The sequence below is a fragment of the Pogona vitticeps genome, chromosome 12 (genome assembly GCF_051106095.1).
Source record: "Pogona vitticeps strain Pit_001003342236 chromosome 12, PviZW2.1, whole genome shotgun sequence".
NCBI lineage: Eukaryota > Metazoa > Chordata > Lepidosauria > Squamata > Agamidae > Pogona > Pogona vitticeps.
This window is the reverse complement of record NC_135794.1, coordinates 5,152,734-5,167,335: the sequence shown is the minus strand read 5'-3', so window position 1 is coordinate 5,167,335 and position 14,602 is coordinate 5,152,734. Positions and strand designations below refer to the sequence as shown.

The window sequence follows — 14,602 nt, the reverse complement described above, 5'->3', positions numbered from 1 at the left end:
CAAATTCACACTCAAGCCATGGAGCTTGAGCCAAAAAGAGGTGTTCATGTTCACACTAGACTAGGCATCCTTCAGTCTTGAGAGACTATGGCCACGTGCTCTGTATGGAGGACTTGGAACAGTGTCTAGTGTGACTGAGAAGGCTAGTTCGAGAGTGACAATCCCTTCCACACTGAAGACAAATACAATCTGTCCCCTGTCCAGCTCCCTGGTTTTGCTGCTTTCGTGACTGCCTCTTTGCCTCGGCCTGCTGGACAAGGGTCTCTTCAAATTGGGAGAGGCCGTAATGCACCGCCTGCCTCCAGGCTGAACGCTCAGATGCCAAGGTTTCCCATCTGTTGAGGTCCATTCCTAAGGCCTTCAGATCCCGCTTGCAGATGTCCTTGTATCGCAGCTGTGGTCTCCCTCTGGGGCGATTTCCCTGCACCAATTCTCCATACAGGAGATATTTTAGAATATGACCATCAGCCATTGTGCATGGCAGGAGAGAAAGCTGAACACCTTCTATATGCGTTCATGTTCAGTGTATGTTCATAATCACTGTAGGGGCTCCCGGAACAGATCTGGGACTGTAGTGGGCAGAAAAAAAGAGATTAAGCTTTCTCTCCTGCTGTGATTATGACAGAGAATCCTCCTGCTGCTATTAAGAGTCCCACTGATGCTATCCACTGCAAAGGGTTAAACACAGCAACTTGTCTGTCGTGGTTCCAGACACGCCTGGGAGAGAGCTCTAGCAGCAGCTATTTTCGGTTTTAATCATATCTGTGTGCTAAATGCAATAATGCCATTATCATTACCTCCCAGGGTGACCTTGACTAGTTTAATGGAATACCTAAAGCTTATTGATACTGACATGTATTGATATTTATTGTATCTGAACTGTTTCTTGTACATCTTTGATGCTAGAAGCTAGTAGGAAAAATCCAAAGAAACCAAGCGAAAGACAAAGACATGTGCTACCTTAACTATTCTATATCATTGTGAGCTTTCGTGGACAAATCCACTTCTTCAGACATATGGGGGAGGGATGAAATAGAATCACAGGAGAATGAAGTCGGAAGGGGGCCCTATAAGGCCATCAAGTCCAAACCCCTGCTCAATGCAGGGATAGCAGATTCACAAGTCAAACACTCATGGACTCTAAGAGTATTTGGTGTAGGTTTTTCTCCAAGGAGAAACACAGACAGATTCAGTCTGCATGAGTAATTAAATAATTGTAATTCTTTCAGATAAGGATCATTTCGTAATTATTCCTTGATTAAGTCATTCTGTGGATTCTAGTCCGTGAGCAGAGAAGTTCTTGCCTAGAGTAATGGGACTTAACCAGGACAAAATGGAAGTACGTACTAGAGAAGCCCGCTGCTCTAGACAGAGGTATAAAAACATTGGTTGAAACCAAAACTTTGTTCATTTCCCTCCCCTTCAGTTGCACTTCAGAGAGGTGGAACCAGCCCCTCCTGTTCTCTGATGTCATTTTCTCCCCCTGGGGAGAGAGTGGTCTGAAGATAGGAAACTCGTGTGGGTTTTATACACAAGCCAGCACCCACATTTTACAGGGTTCTTAAGTGTGTTGAGAGTCTACACATAAATAAGAGGTGTCTTCTCTTCAGGCACATCACCCTAAACATGGAAAAAGGGATGCTAGAGAAAGAAGTTGCTGGTTGTCTTTTCCAAAGGTTTTGATAACAACCGAGGAGGTAGCAACTAGACTGGACTTAAGTTTGTCTGCATCTCTGGAGCTCTGCATGGGTGGTGGGCTAACACGTTTCTTCAGAGCACAGAAAAGCGATCTTCCTGAGCTACGACACCCAGGAGGGTTTAGAGATCTCAGTCTTTCCCCCAAAAAATGCTCTGCAGAAACAGCTGATGGGGTTCCAGTTGTGTCGATACATGTTCAGTGTTTAAACAGTCCAAGCTTTTGATGGGCAATATCCTGCACCGTCTTCATCAAGGAAGGCAAGAGATCATCACCCACAAAGCTCACCTTAAATAGGACAAGGTAGAATCAAAACCAGCTGGGCAGACATTCAGGCCAAACTCAGGCGAATGAATGCTAAAGAGCCAATCCCCCTCACTGGCCGGTATTATAGAAGGGCAGCCTGCCAAGTCTATCCAGGAGACAAAACAAAAGGCTTCCAGCAAGCGCTAAAAGTATCATCCCTATCTCTGTTGGTGGAAGGTGGCTCCGGAAGTGTGGGTTGGCTGGAGGAATTCTCAGAGCTGTTGCCCAGAACAATCATTTCCCCAACGGGTCAGAAGCACCTATTTGTACAGAAAATAGAAGCTTCAGGGGTTTGTTTGGGAGATCCAGTGTTTTGAACCCACACGGCCAATTTTATATTGACTGCGTATCTGAGGAAGAGGGTTGGATGGTAGCGAACTTGTTCTGGGTATCAGTCTTAATTTTACAGGAGGTATCCAAGGGTCCAGTCCCTATCGGCCAAAACGGTTCAGCACTTCGGATAGTTCTTTTAAATGCCAAGCTAAAAACCCAGAGCAAGTCACCAGCCTCACCTTCTTCCTCATAAAGGTCAAAGTTCCCCTTGACATTTTAGTCCAGTCATGTCCGACTCTAGGACACGGTGCTCGTCCCCCTTTCCAAGCCGTAGAGCCAGCGTTTGTCCGAAGAGAGTTTCCATGGCCATGTGCCCAGTGCGACTAGACACGGAACGCCTTGACCTTCCCACCAAGGTGGTTCCTATTGGTCTACTCACATTTTTACATGCTTTCAAACCGCTAGGTTGGCAGGATCTTCCTTATACATGGACCGTAAACACAATTAGTTTCAGGATTGGTTCAAAGAGCTGAAATTGATGACCTTTGAATAGATCATGTGTTACAGCCACTGTTATGTTGCCTCCGAGTTATGGTAGTCCTCCGAATCAGCCATCTTCTGCCCTCAAGAGCTCTTTGAAACACAAACCTGTGGCTTCCTTTACAGAATCAATCCATCTCGTATTTGGCCTTCTATACGAACACACATAAAGCATTCCGGCTGCTGTATGGTAGAAACTAATGCCAACGTATGTGCCATTTGGATTGAAATGAGATCATTTAAAATAAAACAAATACTTAGCACACAAGTTGGCATTAGTTTCTACCATAGAATCCCCAGATAGAATTGCAGAATTCTGACCAGTCTGGATGCTTGTAGAGGGGGAATTGTGTCAACTCACGGCTATTCAATATTTTTGTCTCCTAGTGCAAAGAATTCACCAATCATGCTGGGTACGATGCGCTTCTCCAGCGACTGCTGGATGGGAGGAAGATGTGCAAAGATGTGGAGGACTTAATCAAACAAAGGTAAGAAGATTGAAATAAGCTCTAATTATGAAAGTACAGTAGGACCCCCATATCTGTGGGGGATCTATTCGAAGCCCTCCACGGCTGCTTAAAAACGGAGATTATAGTGAATGCTATTTTAATAGTGAATGCCATACATAGGATGGCCTCTGGTTCACTCTAGTGGCCAGTTCTGGTAATGACACAGTAGAAATATATTTCTCCAGCAAACACTATATGTAGTGTGGTCTCTGGCTACCTCCAGTGGCCAGTTCTGGCAACTTCACCATTAGAAATTATATTTTGGGAGGGAATTCTTCTTTTAACATTTTTAATATTTTCAGACTGGATAAGTGAATCAGCAGATAATGATCCCATGAATATGGGGACCTACTGTATGTCTGAATCTTCCCTAATACCCCTGAACTTGAGGCTCCAGTACTTTGGCCATCTCATGAGAAGAGAAGACTCCCTGGAAAAGACCCTGATGTTGGGAAAGTGTGAAGGCAAGAGGAGAAGGGGACGACAGAGGATGAGATGGATGGACAGTGTCATCCAAGCGACCAACATGAACTTGACCCAACTCTGGAAGGCAGTGGAAGACAGGAGGGTCTGGCGTGCTCTCGTCCATTGAGTCATGAAGAGTCGGACACGACTAAACGACTAAATGACGACGATAGCTTGTTATCTTGTCCAAACCCAGACAGACTGTGTGTTGTTTTATGGTATGTTTGGAAAAGGCCAGCTTTAGTACATTGGCAAGGAAGCTGCCTTGTTTAAACAAACCATAGTTAACCTTAACATAGTTTAGCGTTTAGGTGATGACTAAGTCATGGCTAATCAAAGTTCAGTCTTTTTGCTTGCAGCTACATTAGTGGAGAAGGAAAGAGTGCAAACCCAAATCTTGTTTAATAATAAAAATACTTGTGTGCTGTTAAGTTGATTCTGGCTTACAGGGACAGTTGCCAGGCTTTCCTAGGTATAAAAGACTCTGAAGCGGCTTCCCAGTGCTTTCTTTGAGTGGTTCTCTAGGATGGTGGAGTTCGCCCAAGGTTAGCTTTTCTCCCAGAAGGCACAGCGGGGAATTGAACTCCCAATCCGAGGCTGCTCCAGTTCACGGAGTTCTCAAACCATGAAGCTATGGTTTAGTATGATGCCTAAGTGATGTTAGTGGAAGTAAATTCAGTTACATCCATATTCTGGGAAATCTCTAGCCAGGTTAAAAGAAATCCGTTTGGAGTTCATCTTCTCCAGGCTGCAGACACCATATAGGCAAATGAATCACCGTGTAGTCAAAAGTGACACAGACGCTGCCTCCTCTCCAGAGCTATTTTAATAGAAGTGAGTAAAAGTTTCTTCCATCCATTGGAAATGTTGCCTTCAGGTCATCACTAGTGCAATTAAAAATGTTGCAGAAGGAGAGACAAAAGAATCATAGAATCATAGAAATTAGTTGCAAGGGGCCTAGAAGGCCATTGAGTCCAACCCCCCTCTCAAGGCAGGACTACAAGTCAAAACAGATCCGACAGATGGTTGACCGATTTTCTCTTGAATAACTCCAGTGTTGGAGTGTTCACCACCTCCCGAGGTCAATGGTTCCATTGTCACACTGCTCTAACAGTTATATTCAGACTAAATTTGGCTTCCTGTCGCTTGAGCCCATTCTTACATGTCCTGCACTCTTGGATGATCAAGAACAGATCCTGCCCCTCCTCTGAATGACAGCCTTTCAAGTATTTGAAAAGTGGCCTAGATGGGTCTTCTTAATGGATCTGGACCCTGTTTGCTAAAATAAATAAGAAAGATACCAGTGCTGTGTTAGTATTATGTCAGAGGTTATTATTCATGACTTTTTTGGCCACAGAGGTGACCAAGGTGACTCACAAAGGTTAATACAACATTTTAAAAAATGACTCTGCCTTACCCATACAAATAGAACAGTTTTCTTAAAAGTCCCATATTTTTCCATTTATAAGATCGTCCCTTTTCTAACCCCCAAATTAAGAAATCTTAACTCAGCTTTGAGTATTCACTCGGACATTACAAGTCCCTGTTGAATCTGAGCCTACAGGCTCCACCTGCAATGGGGTGTGTTCCCATTGGTTTGTTCAGCATCAACTGACGTCAGTTCTATAAGGCTCATGATTGTAGGAAGCTAAGCCTCGTGATTGGAGGCAGCCTGTTTGCAGAGGCAAGGTAGGGACCTTTTGTTCTCTCCTCAGCTTACTCCTGTGTATAAGACACCGCTCAAGTCTTAGTGAAATGATTTTAGGAAAAAGTAATGTCTTATACATGGAAAAAATACAGTATGTGTAATGATCCTATTAACAGGTTTGTTTTCACTGTTGCAGACATCTTTTAAAATTTTTGTTTAATTTTATTTTCTCTTTTCAAAGACTGGTTTCCAGCATTTCCCCTTTTCTCATTCCAATAGGATCTTGGGGGGGAAAACGGTTTTCTGGGCCCAAACTCCCAAACTCTCCTAGTCAGTGACCAGGCTAGATGGGAGATGGTAGTTGCTGTGACCTAAAAACAGTAAGGTTTCTATGCTCTGAGTCTAAGGAACAGGGTCCTTCTATGCAGAAAAGCCAGATTGATCGATTGAATTAATTAATTACTCTGCCTTTCTCCTTAGAGAGAGCCCAAGGCAGCTTACATCATTAAAAGACAATATTTAAAGTTAAAAATAGTAAGTATACAAATATTAGCAAGGATTCAACAAATACTACACTAAAAATAGTAAACAAAAGCAACAGCAAAAACATGTTCAAAGCAATAAGATACAACAATCCATTTACATGTGTTGTAGCCTACCTAGAGTAGAGCTGTGATACTAATGGAAGTGGGATACAAATAGAACCAACCAACCAAATGACCGATCGACTGACCGACCGACCAACCAAACAAACATTAACAGTCCAACTCAGGCAGCCAGTCACTGAGGGAAAGCTTGCCTGAACAGAAAGATCCTCGTTTACTCGCTGAAGGACACCAAAGATGGGGCCAGCTTGGCCTCCAGTGGGAGGGAGTTCCGCAGTCTGGGAGTAAAAACCGAGAAGGCCCGCTCCTGTGTCCTCAACAAACACATCTATGGTGGGACCTTCACAAATATGGTAACCAAGTGAGAGAAAGAGTGTATCTCTAGGCAGGGAACTCCTTCTAGGGAATGGGACGGGTGGTCAAAAAGGGAAAAGAAAGTGGCCCTCCTTGAGTTAAAGATAATGATGGAATTTTGTTTTAACAGGGCACAGGCAGAAGAACGGTATGGGAAGGAGCTGGTGCAAATTGCTCGGAAAGCCGGAGGCCACACAGAAGTCAAGTGAGCCCTGTTTGACTTAATAGCATAATGCCAAATTATTTCTCATTTGCATTACTGGTATCGGCCGCGGTATCAAAATCTGTGCCTAAGGCTTTGTGTATGTCCCACTAATTGTGTGATTTCGTGGTGCATCTTGCGTGTATTTTTTTGTTTTGTTGGTTATTTGGCTTTGTCTAGTTCAGGCATTCAAGATGGTCCAGAGCTTAAAATTCCGGCTGCAGGATAGTAATAATAACTAATAACGGTATGCTGTCAATTTTGATTTATGATGGACCTTTTCAGGGTTTTCTACATAGAAGTGGATTGCCGTTCCCTTCTTCCAGGGATGCCCTGGGACTGTGCAGCTTGCCCTGAAAGGTAGCCCTATAGAGGAGGGGCAGGATCTCTATCATCCCAGAGTGCAGGAGATGCAGTAATGGGCTCCAAGCTACATGAAGCCAGATTTAGGGTGAATATCAGGAAAAACTTCTTAACTGTTAGAGCAGTACGACAATAGAACCAAAGATCTCTATGATATTATTTTGGAAAGAGGTCATGAGGGTATCTTTCATGACAGTAAGAATGAGAATAAGAATAAATCAGCAGTGTAGTGAGGAGGAGAAAATGCACTGCTTTCAGTTTGTTAGAATTTTGTCTCAAAGGCTCATGTCCACTTGAAAGAAGTACAGAAGGTTCTCAAAACTCGTTTCTTAATTGCGTCCTTTGTACTGATCTCTTTGTCACTCTCTTGTGGCTCGTCAGTTATTTCCTGGATGTAGCCCACGCCATGTAAATATCCATCAGTCACTGGAGGGACAAGCTTTGAAGAGCTGTGAAATATTCGTAAATCAAAGAGATTTTTTTACAGACAGCTGAAGTCTTGAATTTGACCTCAGTGAGGCCACCCACAGAGGGGTTTGAAAGAAGGGGAACTTTGACAGGATGCTCCAGCCAGCCTTTTTCCATCGCTCTTTCTCATACTGCGGCCAGTAGTGAAATAATTGTTTCTCTGAGCAAGAATGGAAGGCTGCACAGAGAAAACCATAATAACGATCAAAGCATTTTGGAAAGCAATGTAGAGCAAATATAATTATACCTCATTAGACTAAAACAGCAGAAAGACTCTTGCAAGCTCATAGAACAATTACGTTTGAAGCAAGCAAACAAGAGAACAAATCCATCTTCTTATCCATGTAAACGAAAGCTGATAGGGTGAAAACTGGAGATGTAGTGTGTATGTGTGTTTGTGTGTGTGTGTGTGCGTACCTTTCACTTTTTAATCTTTTGTTGACTTTGTTTGGTTTTGTTTAGTGTGCTCAATCACAAAAATTATCTGGACAGACTAAATATAAAAAGAATTTTTAAAAAGAGTCAGTGTATTGTAGTGAATAGAAAGCTGAACTAGGACTTAAGAGACCTGAGTTCGAATCCCCACGTGGTCAACACAAAAGAATAAGAACAGAAAGCACAATTTCTCAAATACAACTGCAGTGTTTTGCATCAAAAAAATCCAACAAAAGACTACATAAAGAATAATTTGTTTACTTAGTGCTGGAAAGCAAGTGCCCAACAAGTCTCTGTATGCAGGGCATTTCATAAATGGAGCACCAGAATGGACAAGGCCCTCTCTCAGGGAACAGCACTTGGGGGGGGGCTTCTTGGATCTTCAAAAGGGACCCAAGAGCCTGAGTGATACATGTGGCGGAAGATGCTCCTTTAAATCAGAACCTCCAAAGCAGTGGTTCCCAACCTTGGGTGACCCAGATGTTCATGGACTCCAACTCCCAGAAATCCCGGCCAGCACAGCTAAATGGTGAAGGCTTATGGGAAGACCCAAGGTTGGGAATCCCTGCTCCAAAGCTACGAGTCCATCTAATGTCTATCATTGGACCGGGGAAGGGGGAAGCCCATTCCCCCACCCCCCTTTTTCTTAGTTTTTAAAACTAGGGAAAAAATGCTCCCAAAGTAGCTTGTCATGCAGGGGTCTAGGAGTGATGTGGGTCTTCAAAACATGGCAGAATTTGCTGCTCAGAGTGGTCGTATAGACCAGATGGGGGGGATACAAATCAAATTAATAAATAAATAAATTTGCCCTCCATGAACCTAAAAGACACTTGGCGACTTTATGAGCCCCCCCCCCGCTTTTTAAAAGAAATATTTTGGGATAGATGGAAGATGCTGCATGTTAGTACGAAGATTTCGAATCAGTCCCCATCAACCGGCTTCTAGCTAAACCAAGAGATGAAGCAGCTTCTTTTTTTTTTTGACTCTCATTCCCTGGATGCCTCTGCCTTATCCTCGGGTTTAGTCGCAGTGCCTTGTGGACTGATTCCCAAACACTGGGTTTAGCTCATATAAAGGGGGAAACAGCCAAGCCCATCTTCTGGATTTCAGAACTGCGCAGAAGCCATGAGAAATGAAATCGGAAGGCAAATTCCAGTAAATGATAGAAATTCTGACTCATCGCATGCAGGAAAAATAGCTATGGTTTGTATACTTCGTGTGTCATCACACTTTATATATAGAATTAGTTACAGGAGGGTGTGCATGTATGTGTCGGGGGGGGGGAAGAAACCCAGCTAGTACATCTCAATTCTTGCGGGGGCTGGATTTATTATTGTGCACAGCAAGCTAAAGAACAGGGCCTTCCGCTAAGCGTTTACCACTAGGTAAACTGCGTCCTCTTGTTTCTCAACCTTAATATATCTACAGATCGGCACATAGGCTGGACATACTCTATTAATATTGCTAATAATAACTGCATCTGATTAAGTCCATTCTGACTTATGGGGCCCCCTTTCCAGAGTTTTCTAGGAAGAGAATTACACAGAAATGATTTGCCTTTCCCTTTTTCTGGGGGCAGCCCTGAAACTATGCAGCTTGCCCAAGGCTACCCAGGTTGGCTCCTCTCCCTGAAGGCACAATAAGGGAATTAAATGCTCGGATTCTGGCTCTGCAACCTCTGAATCCATTGGATACAACTTGGATTTGAACAGCTTGGCTTAGCACATTCTGGTGAGACCAGACGGTGGGCTCCCTAGGCATGATTTGATCCTAGTCAATGAGAGACAGCCGTGCAGGTGAAAACCAGCTCTTACGCTTTGAAATCAACTCTGATTTGCAATCCGGAAAGGTTTTGTCTAGAACAGAAGCTCAAGTTTGCAGACTGAGATTATTTTAAAAAAACTCTTCCCTTTCTCTTTTTTGACATGGATCTTAAGGGTGAGCTCTATCAGACGTGCTCATGACTAGAGCTCATCTCAGAAAAAGACCCAGAGAACTCCAACTTGAAATATATATTTTTTTGCAAAAAGCAGTAGCTAGAATGGGACCCTGCTGTTGCAGAAGGAAACTCTTCAAAGGTTTTTGTTAGAGGTGTGCAGAGTTCTGTTTTTGGACTTCCAAAAATCCAGATCTATACTCCTCCACATTTAGTCAATATACAGGGAGATAGCCGTTGGGGACAGGCCGTGACCTTGCCGCTAGAGATCTGCTGTCTGAAGCAAAAAAATAATGCTAGTCTTGATTTCACAAAAAGCCAGAGAGCGGTTAGCCTTATTTTTGTGAGCACCCACGTCTTTAAATATAAGTTGTCAGTGTCTCCCTAGGCAATAGAGAACAAACAGTTCGAAAATGTACGTTGCTAGAAATCCATTTCCTTTGTCATCCTCAGAGTTCTGCATGCCCACTTCCTGTGGTGCAAATTGTTAGGCTTTACCCTTAAAGGCATTTTGCAAAAGTCTAAAGTTTCAGCCCTGGCATCTGCAATAAAATGGCACAGTGAGGACAAAAGACGGAGAGGCGATGATAAGGCTCACAAGTGTGGGATTAGGCTGAATTCTTTGGCTTCAGGCCTCTCGTCTTTTCATTTTAAGGGCACCTCCATTTCCAAGCACACCCTACAAAAGAGAGATTTGCTTTGTACAAACATGCCAATTTAAACGGCTCTGTCCCTACGCCTGCGAACAGTAGCAAATGGCTGCACGGGTTAAACCATCTATACTCTGTCTAGACTACTCGTTGACTAAAGAGGACACTTCTGTCTTGGTTGTAACATGATACACCTTTGACTGCCTATCCATAACAGCTCGCTGGTTCTGTTTCATAGAAAATGAAAGTGTCCCAATACGCATGCAATAGAGAAGCCAAAATGAACTGTGGTTACTTTGTGGGTCAATTCAAATGCTATAGTTTGCATGTCATTAGAAGAACGTTATCTAGTGTCTCAGCCGTGCTGTCTTCTCCTAACCCTTCATCTGTCTTTACCTGCTTAATGGGAGCAAAAAATTGTGCTGCTTATATATGCCCCATCCTGCTTAAAGCACTCTCTGGGTGGTTTACAAATTAATTATGCAGGCCACACAGAGCTACCCCAGCAAGCTGTTTATTCAATTAACTGACCTCAAAAGGATGGAAGGCTGAGTCAACCTTGAAGGGCTACCTGAAATTGAACCTAGACCATCAGAAGAGTTTTTTTTTCCCCAGGGGTGACCTTTCTGTCAGAGCCTAATTTTGGGACTATTTCCCTTAAGACCACATTTTATACCTGCTTTGCTTGATGAAGCGTTAACGGGGAACTCAAAAGCTTGCCTTGTTTGCAACTTTTTTTGCGGCTCACTTAAAGGATTACCCAAACCAGAACAATTAACTTGGGAAAGTGAATTTTAATACTAATGCATTCTTGTTAAATCATCAATGGAATATAGTTCATTCATGTTTTAAAAAAGAGATTCAAAATGAATTAACTAACTGGCCCATTACCATCAAATTTTAACGTATAAGCTATTTAAAATTAGACATGAATTAAAGCAAGGCTGTTGATTAGTTCTCACAAATAATATCACTGGCATTTAACGGTGGAAACAACGGTTTTTCAAAGGCATTGCTGAAAAAAATAAATTGAGTAATGAAATGACGGTTAGTAAATAATTTTCCAGGCTCTGATTTTGATAGGGGTAGAGGAGGACCATTTGGCCATGGAAACGAAATGGAGGAGTGGAACTGGTAAAACCCACTCCTTAGATATCTCAGAATCGTAGACGTTGGAAGGGCTTGTAAGGCCAGAGTCCAACCCCTTGCTCAACGTAGGAATCCACAAACTTTGAAAATCCTATTAGGGTTGTTGTATGTCGATTCTGACTTGATGGCGCAGAACACACAGAGAAGAGGACAAAAGAGAAGAAAAGGATCAGCTTGGATGTGTAAAGTATTTTGGATCAGAAAAACATTCTAGTGGGGAGTTGAAATACGGGGCAGCCTATGGCTATATTAGTAAGCCAAGAAGATGCCAGTATAATACTCTTTGCGATAAGGCTATACTGCATCATAGATGGTGTCTTGCATATTTTACATGTTTCTAGGACCTGCATGGATAACCCCTGGGAGACCTATTTTCTTTTGAATGACCCACCTTTAAACTCCAGTCAATTCATTTCTGCTTCATTGACCTTATTATCTGTTTAGACCCACCGGGTCAGAAGTCACTGGCCATAAAGTCATAGGACTTTGCAAACTCATTAGAAGTTCGTTTGCACAGCAATTAACAGCTTAACGGCTTTCATTACTCTCGTTCAGGAGTTCCCAGAAACCTTGGCCAGCATAGCAGGTGGTGAAAAGGCTTCTGGGAAATGCAATCCGAGAAATCCTGGGTAATTCCTTGGACACTCAAGGTTGGGAACCCCTGTGAGACTAGTTCTTTTAAAATCCTGACATCTCTCTTGTTTGCCCCCATATGGAGTATTAATGCACTCCTCTTTATACTGCACATAAACTGTTTTTTATTTTTACACATAGACACACACACACACACAAGCTATAGCATTGGTGGGGACAAAAAACCCCGACTTGTCTTTGATTGTTGCATTAAATCCAACATACATAGTGTGAGTTCCTTCCGCCCTGCCCCCTGCTTACGGTTTGCCACAGTGTAAGAAAATGTGTGGTGTGGTTTTCCTCTCAACAGCGTCTAGTGCAATATCATCTTCCTGTACAGAAAAGCTGTACATACGCTCCAAGTGACAGTAAGGCTGTGATGTAGAAGCCACGTCCGACTGCAAGGAGGTTAGGACACTGTTCTCAAGGCCTAGGTCTGAAGAAGCGGACTCTAATCCACAAAAGCGACACTGAAATCGAGCTAAAGTGGCACAGTGCTTCTGTTTTTATTTCATCTGAGACCCGGCTGTTAGTCAGAGCGAGCCATGATGAGCCAGTTTTGACCTGGCGTGGGGCAGCTTCCTCTATCCCGTCTGCTCCCAATGGGCAGGGAGTGCAGAGAAATTTTACAGGAGCATGAAACCGTGAGATTTGCATAAAACATTTTTTGGTTTAAAAAAATGCCTTAAACGAATTTCTGTGATAGGTATCGTTGCTGGAATTTGGTGTGCTGTGCAATGCTGAAAAGTTTAAGGACCTGCGGGAAGATTCTTAGTCTCTGTGCCTTCTAGTTGAAGCATCACAGTAGACATTGCCTCTGTGGAAGGCTAATGCTAGTTAAAGAGACTGAAGAAATATAACATTGATCAGTTATTACACGGTACAAGTCACTGAAATCCATCTGAATCTCAAGAAAAACATGTAAATATAGAGAATTGGGGGAAACATCCTGGAAAACAGGAGGTTGAAAGAACGCCACCACAAGAGGGCGGTCGTTGACAGTGCGACTGTCCAATTATTTTTCATGATGACACTTGAGGAATTAGGAAAATGTCAGGATATATTAGTTCTGGGAGTGGTAATTGGCCCAAGTTCCTTTTTAGAAGAAGTTATTCAACAAGGAATTTGAACCGATATTTTTCTAACCCTGATCTCAAGAAGCTTGCTGGGCTCATACAAAATCCCATTTAAAACAATAAGAAGCAGGTGATTGGATCAGAGTAAACAAGATTTAAATGGTAAGGGAAAAAAAGGCATAAACTGCTCAAAGGAATGTTTTGTTCATTCCATTATAAAGCGTTTGATTCTCCTAATAACTAGAAAAAAGTGGAAATAAAATGAAACGAGTCATCATCTAATATTGGACTGTTAAGGAGTAGATTGAAGAGGAAAGGCTGAAATTCTTATTTGGAGAGCAAAATGCATGCTGTTTATGGATGCATAAAGCCAAACATTTCCTTTTGTGAATTGGTTCACAGATTTTCCTCTTGTATATGTCCCAACTAAGATCTGCGATCATGGTGGTTACTTGTGTCGTCATTCTAGATGCTGAAGTGCACGGTTTTGAAATGTTCTGTATCATTATTTGAAATTTTGCTCCCCCAAAATGATTATATATATTTCTTCCTCTCCACAGTACTCTGAGAGCTTCGTTTGACATCCTCAAACAACGTACGTTTATTAGTAGGCTATACTGGGGGCATCTTTGACAACCTGAGGGTAAATTATGGCGGGGGGGGGGAGAACGGGAAATGACATATTATAGGTACTTTTATTTTTTCTCGTGGGTGGCTGTAAATAAAAGAGCAACCAGTTTGAATGTAGCAACACAAGCGACACACGCCCTTCCCTTCTGGTTGAACATAAGGCAAATGAATGTTTTATCTTTGTGTATATGCAACTTTGAGATTATGTTAATAACCATTTTGAGAGAGGTGGCTGAGGTCACCCATCATTTTTGCTGAGAGGCAACAATCTAGGTCTTGATTTGCGTGGAAGACCTCGTGGGCAAATGTGGGGGGATGAAGGGCGCTTGGGGAGAAGTCCACGAATAACATAGACCACCCTCGGTAATATCAGAATTTTCAAATGTCTAAATGGGCAGCATATAAGTTAAATAAATAGATAAATGTGTCAGGTCTGTTGCAAAAAAAAAAAAATCAAGGGAATTCTGTGGCCCCTTTAGATGTTGTTATCGATCACATTTCCTATTCAAGGTGTCGTGTTATGTCACGGTGGAGCTATCAATACAGTTTCTGTATAAAGCATTTATGTATTATTGGTTGGTTAGTTAGCTATTCTATATCCTGCCTTTCTCCTCCAAACTGGGTCTTGGTTCCTTATTCAGTTTTAAAATTTATTTATATCCTG

General features: G+C 42.6%; 1 protein-coding gene across 2 annotated transcripts in view; it reads left to right on the top strand.

The window, feature by feature from the left end:
- The window catches only part of PSTPIP1 (proline-serine-threonine phosphatase interacting protein 1), a 37,843-nt gene that overhangs the window by 9,342 nt on the left and 13,899 nt on the right, over positions 1 to 14,602 (top strand). For both annotated transcript variants that reach the window (XM_020808667.3, XM_072982115.2), the window contains exons 2-4: positions 3,203 to 3,303; positions 6,527 to 6,601; positions 13,869 to 13,903. In XM_020808667.3, the coding sequence (XP_020664326.3) occupies positions 3,203 to 3,303; positions 6,527 to 6,601; positions 13,869 to 13,903 (211 nt within the window). The remainder of the gene's footprint in view (positions 1 to 3,202; positions 3,304 to 6,526; positions 6,602 to 13,868; positions 13,904 to 14,602) is intronic.